General features: G+C 34.2%; 1 protein-coding gene across 1 annotated transcript; it reads right to left on the bottom strand.

Annotated features, from left to right (window-relative positions):
- Positions 1–4,693: 4,693 nt before the first annotated feature.
- On the bottom strand, positions 4,694–5,650 carry LOC112590123 (uncharacterized). Its single transcript, XM_025305853.1, has 3 exons — positions 5,620–5,650; positions 5,146–5,445; positions 4,694–4,887 (listed from the first exon to the last, which is right to left on the bottom strand). Exons 1-3 carry the CDS (start codon positions 5,648–5,650, stop codon positions 4,694–4,696), a joined length of 525 nt encoding a protein of 174 aa, XP_025161638.1.
- Between the last annotated feature and the right edge of the window lie 959 nt (positions 5,651–6,609).

The following is a 6,609-nucleotide window of genomic DNA, read 5'->3' on the forward strand; positions in this document are numbered from 1 at the left end:
TAGCACAAAATATATTAGTACTAATTGTATGATCATTATTCCTTTGAAATATTCACATTCATGGTTATACTCGACACCCTGCGAAAAAACAATTTCTATATGTCTATATATTCTATATCCTATATATTCTATATTCTTGTCCAAAATTCAAAAAATTAGCCAAACTTATAAGATCAGGATTGATAAAAGCACACCAGGAATGTAAGTTCACAATTGACGACATAACTCTAGCTGCTCCTGGTACGATAAAGGAAAACACAATTCCAGCATATTTACCTGATTACAATCTAACCTTTCTAGGAACCAAATCACTAGTAGAGGAATACAAGAACAAAATACCACAATTAAATCTAAAAAAAATTCCACATCCTGACGAATTATTAAAATTAAGTACCAAATTAGAACATATAAGTCTAAATTTAGAAAGCAGACAAAACCCATTATTTATGCACAGCTACATCATTTTCCCTACGATCAGCTGCATAATTATTTTAATAATAACAATCTCCACCATATGGGTCATTGACCAACTAAGAAAACGCAAACGCAGTAACCCATCGACATAAAAAAAAAAGGAAAAGGGGACCTAGCATTAACATGACACGATTGTAAGAAAAAAAAACTGTCACCGGGAACCCATATAATTGTATCTATCTGTATAATTATTGTAGTTATTTAATGCGAAAACGTCGTGCCTCCGTTTTCTTTTCCCAATAGGGGGAGGGTGTTGTAACCGCGTCCTAATTATTCCACCATACGCTGCAGTTAGTTAGTAAGCACGCCTTACACAATTCGGTTAGAGTGCTGACACCATAAAGTTTTAATACATAAACTTGCAACTCTGCTGACTGAGATCACGAAAGTAGGTTATTGTGTCAGTCATACCAAAGGCACCAGGATATATAAGACTGGAGCCGAAAAATGAGCAGATAGATAGATAGAAGATTGAACCGAGAACTGAGTATCTCGTTAGTTACGTATTAATCCGGATCCGTCATTCCACGCTAGTACGTAAGCGCAAGTGTAAGGAAGAACAAATAAACACCAACTTCTTTTGTACGACCGACTACTTCTATCTCGCCTGGACCAGCGAAGCTCGGGATCCCAATCCCTAAGACCACGAACGAATCCGAAACTTAACCGGCCTTAGTGCATTAGGCGCGAAGGCCACGACATAAGTTAGAAACAGCGAAAATATTTTAAGTCCGAAACAGCAAAAATATTCTAAGTTAGAAACAGCGGGAAATATCTTAATTCTAGACACAGAGAGCTTACCTCTAGATTTGGGAAGGAAGTGTCGTATCCGAATTTTCACTACACCGACACAAAAATCCTGCAGGCACTATAGGCACAGCACGCACGAACCGAACTCGAGATCTGGACTCTCTGAGGAGTATTGCACAACTGCCTGTAGACTCTGCTGCGCTTCCTTATATACTGTGGTAGTTCGACTTTTGACTGTGAGAAAAGGACGCCACCTTTCGGCGGGGTTCGTACTAAGGCCTTGTAGCGGGTTTTCGGCTACGGGTCCTAGGGATTAGTTAACGGGTCTAGGAATTAGTTAACGGGTCTAGGGATTACCTAACGGGTCTAGGGATTAGTTAGCGGATCTAGGGATTAGCTAACGGGTCTAGGGATTAGGTAACGTGTCTTGGAATTCGTTGTGCGCGCCACGTGGAGGAAGAGGAACTACTGTCGAGCTCTCAGTCGATAAATGGATATTCGAAAAGCGTTTTCTAGTAGAGTTTACTTGTCTTTGCGTTATTTAAGCAAACATTTCGTGCTGGATGTGACACCTCCCCCCATAAAAGAAAATGTTGGTCGCTCTGTACCGACATTTTCCTTATATAGAACGCTTCTTATATTCTAGTTACCGCAGTGCTTAAATATTTATTTAATTCGTCATATTCTCTGGTAAAATTAGTATTGGTCCGTTCGTTACGAAGTTCACTCACTTCTAAGTCTTTATTCCCGACATCGTTGTGTTTAGGCTGCACTAACACCTCTGTTACTGGATCGTCTGTACTAGCCTCTTTGTTGCTTTTGCGTCCGCCCAGGTGGATGAGGTGCGTCATGGAGCTCCATATTGCTCCTATAAGGTGGATACTCCATCCGTGGGTAGAATGTGTGACGTAACCTCTGATAATGGAGTCCATGACCAGCTTGATGAGTCGGATTGTCAGGAATATTGCGAGGATGCCTGCACTGGTCGAGCCAAATGTTATGAACCCGTTTCACAGTCGTGCTCCGGTGCTCTCAACGATTTTCTCCAAGGTATCTTCGTCTAGCATTTTGTAGAGTGATATTGTTCCGGCGAGGATGCTTCCTTCCAGTGCTCCGTGTGCCAAGGTATTCAGTAATGGCTGCGTTCAAAAAACACAACAGTTGTGCAACTGTTGAGTGAACGCTGTCTGAGCGAGGATCAGTCTTCTGAACGGACTGTTTATAGTTTAAAAGGGCGGAATATTCAAGAAGAACACATAACCTCTGTATGCTTAGTATGATTAGTCCGACCAAAAATATAAAATGTATAACAATTTAATCATTTTTGCGCTGTTAGATGATAATATAGAAGGCAACATTTTAAGATATATTATCGAAGAACTAGAAGTGCCATTGCTAAATAATTTTCGTATCGGAAGACGTGGTATACGTCAAAAAAATAAAAATTATTATGAGCGTATAGTTCCATTATACAATGGTTCTATTTTTAAAGAACATTTTAGAATGTCTCCTGCAACTGCAGAGGTATAAAAATATAAAATAGTATTTTATTAAGTAGTGTAAGTCAATACTTATTTTAATACATAATATAATTTGTTATAGGAATTAGTTAATATTATTGGTAATGCCATGATACGGAATCAAAATCGTCCGATGGAATTAAAGAAAATAGTTCTTTTTATAATTTGGATTTTGGCTAAACAAGGAAGTTATTTTGCAGTAGGAGATAAATTTGGCATCACAAAAAGCACAGGTCATGCTGTTTTAAAGGAAATAGTGAATGCAATAATCCAATTGATGCCCAATTTTATTATATGGCCAAATAGGCAAGCATGTGAGATCTCATCTACTGTAAGTAATTATTAATAACATTTTTTCCAGTAGCGATATGTTTGTTTTCATTCCTGTATATATATAAATAAGTGATATTTAAAATATTTTATATAGTATTATGCAGTCAGTGTTATATATGCTAGAACATATTCATTGGAAATTAAACAATTTTCAATATATATGTACACATTAGGTCAAAAGTATTATAATAAAAGTTATTATGATTCTATTATTTTATAAATAGAGTTATCAGTTACGCAACTTTGCACATTACCATTAAGGCTGAAAATTGTATAATTCTCTGTGTAGGTAATAGCGTAATATATATAATTCTAACTGCACATAATATTTCTACAGATATTAAATATCATAGTATAATTAAATACTTTCCGATATTTGAACAACGTTCACATGGGTTACCAGGTGTTGTAGGTGCAATAGATGGTTGCCATATTGCATGTAAAGCACCTCCTAATAATGCCAATGATTTTTATAATAGAAAAGGCTTTTTCTCGATAATTTTACAAGGCATGTTTAAAATATTAGATATTTAATTAATATTTATCATTGATTCTTTTAAAATGTTACTTGCATGTTTTATATTTTTATTTCATGTAATGTGACAATATATTTGTATTACAGGTATATGTGATGAGAGAGCCCGTTTTGTTAATATTTATGTAGGATTACCAGGATGCAGGACGAATGCATGATGCTCGTATGTTTAGATATAGTGAGGTATATACACAATTGACAAACATTGAGAATCTTCTATTGTCACCACATCTATATCTAATTGGAGATACAGCTTATCCTCTGCTAAAAAATTTAATAACGCCATATAGAGATACTGGCCATTTAACAAGGGCACAAATAACTTATAACATTAAATTATCTTCTATTCGAAATATAATAGTACGAGCTTTTGGGCTTCTAAAAGGAAAATTTCGGAGACTTCATTTCTTAGATATTAGCGATTTCGATCTTGGCAATAACATGATTACAGCTGCATGCATATTGCATAATTTTATAATTAACAGAGGAGAAGTGGCATTTGAAGAAAACATACAGATAGAAAATGAGTTAATAGCAGGAAATGATGATGAACTGTATGGAGAAAATAATGTTTCTGCAATAATAAAAAGGGATAATATTGCATTTATTACAATATAATGCATTTATTTCAATAAAATAAAATCATATTTCTTAATAACATATTTTCTTTGTAACAGTGTACGTATCATAACAGTGTAATATATACAGAATGCCATCTTATATATATATATATATATATATACATATATGTAATATATTACTCTTCTTATATATGTATAAAACAAACTCTTTTTAAGAAATAAAAAATAAATGAAAGTGTACGTTCTATGCTTACAAGTTTTTTTTAGTCTGGTACTTTTGTAATAAATACAGTTCTTAAAAGTTCCTAAAAATAAAATTTTGTAAAAAAAAAGATTTTGCGAAAACGTTTATTCTTTGTACTTTATGTAATAAATATTAAATTAAAAAATGCCGCCAACAAAATAAAATAAGTTAGTTCGTAACAAACGAGAAATAAAAAAAATTGCATCTTTCTTTCCCAAGAATTTGGTTTTAGTCTTCAATTCTCTTTATAATATATTTATCTATGTAATAATAATTCTTTTATGAGATCATTCCGTTCTTTTTGTAACTTATTGTTTTCATCTAATAATTCTTTTAAATGTTTAATTGCTTCTATTCTTTGTTCTTCAATTTCTAATTGCTTTTTCCTCATATTATATACACTTTTATTTTTATTTTTATTAATGTTCAAAGTAGATTTATGTGTTGAGGCTCTTGATGAAGTACGTGATACTGTAGGTGATTCTGTTAGCAATGAATTAATATCATCATTTACTAATATTGTTTCAGAGGTATTGTCTGATTCTTCCGTAATATATGTATGTGATATATTAGAAGCTAGTGTTTGTAGTGCTTGTCTGTTTTGTGTATAATCTTTATCTGCTATTGATTCGGCCTGGCTTAAAGTAGAAGTAGAAGTTCCTGGAATATTTATACGTGACTCCAATGTAGCTCCATGGTTAATTGTACGATCTTCAGCAAAAAGGTTTTCAAAAATATCATAATACTCCCAACTGATGCATTCTCGTCCTGTCGTACTTTTCTTATTTTCTTTTATTGTCTTATACGATCTCTTCATATTTCTCATTTTCCAATCAAGTATATCTACCATATTTTCATTTGTGTATCCATTTACTTTTAAGACTTGTGCAATTTCCAGCCACAATAATTTCATTTTTATTTTTGGATTTCGAAATTGTTCTTTTCTCTCTTTATATGATTCAAGAAATAGTTTGGTCGATTTATTATTCCACTTAAAATTATCCTGTACTGTTTCTAAAAATAATAATTATTACATAATATTTATTTATAAGAAAATTCAAATAATTTTTAACTTTATAGACATATTATAATGTAACTAAATTCTAACTCACATTTTTTCCATTTTCATTATTAGGTATGTGTGTCAATCATATCCCAGACAGCATAAAATTTTCTAAGGACATCCCAGAGATGTCTGAGGACGAAGAAACATCCCGGGGTCATCCTCAGGACATCCCTGTGGTACGATTATCTAACTCGTTACTGGAGTTAACGATAGTTTCGTTATCGTTGCGCAGTTTTTGTATATCGTAGAAAAGCTGTGCTACGATAATGTTACGTCCTGTAGATTTAATTAGTAAAAATTCTTTCCTCTCGCGGATTTATATTCTCCTAATATAACTAAAATAGGAATATATACATATATAAATATAAATTAGGAAACAGACCCATCTGGCGAACAGCCGTCGCGCCAAATGAAAGGCGATTCGGGAAAATTCCATATGAAACAGTGCCCTGTTGTAAAAATCTACGTCTTCGTTTAAAGTTTATATCTGGATAGTGTTCGCCAAGTGTGTCCGTCGTCCCAGCTATAAAAATTTGAAACTCCGCGCTAACAAACCTTCAGTGAAACAAAGCAACTCAGAGCATTCCTGCTCTAAAACTTGAAACTTACATCTTCCCAATCCAAAACCATATGTGCCCTATCAGTCAACCAACAAAGCCTACTTCACTGATAGTCGTAAAATTTGATCCCAGCCTTTGATTTACGGCATTTTGATTTTTCCAGCCGGCCACTTGTATACATTTCTCTATCTCAAGAATCCACCACCTCCACGCTTGTCGCGCCTAATTCATTCAGCCAATCATATATCCACCTAAAACTATGAGACACCCACGCTCCACCCTTTAGCCCTTCCATATTCATATCTCCAAAAACTAACTGTCTCCTCCCACGATGTCTTTTAACTTTGCTAATGGCTGAGACTTTTTCCCACTAAGACCAATTCACCCCTTCCTCAAAGGCCATCTCTCTACCCACCCTGATAGTTTCTGCCTCCGATTATCACTATAAAAACCGCGGTAATCCGCCTCCGCGACACTTCTACTTCAACTTCTACCGTTACTTCTATTCTGAGAGACAGAAAGAACAGATTCACATAGATTCTAGTT

Source organism: Harpegnathos saltator, unplaced genomic scaffold (assembly GCF_003227715.2).
Source record: "Harpegnathos saltator strain DR-91 unplaced genomic scaffold, Hsal_v8.6 scaffold72, whole genome shotgun sequence".
Classification (NCBI taxonomy): Eukaryota; Metazoa; Arthropoda; class Insecta; order Hymenoptera; family Formicidae; genus Harpegnathos; species Harpegnathos saltator.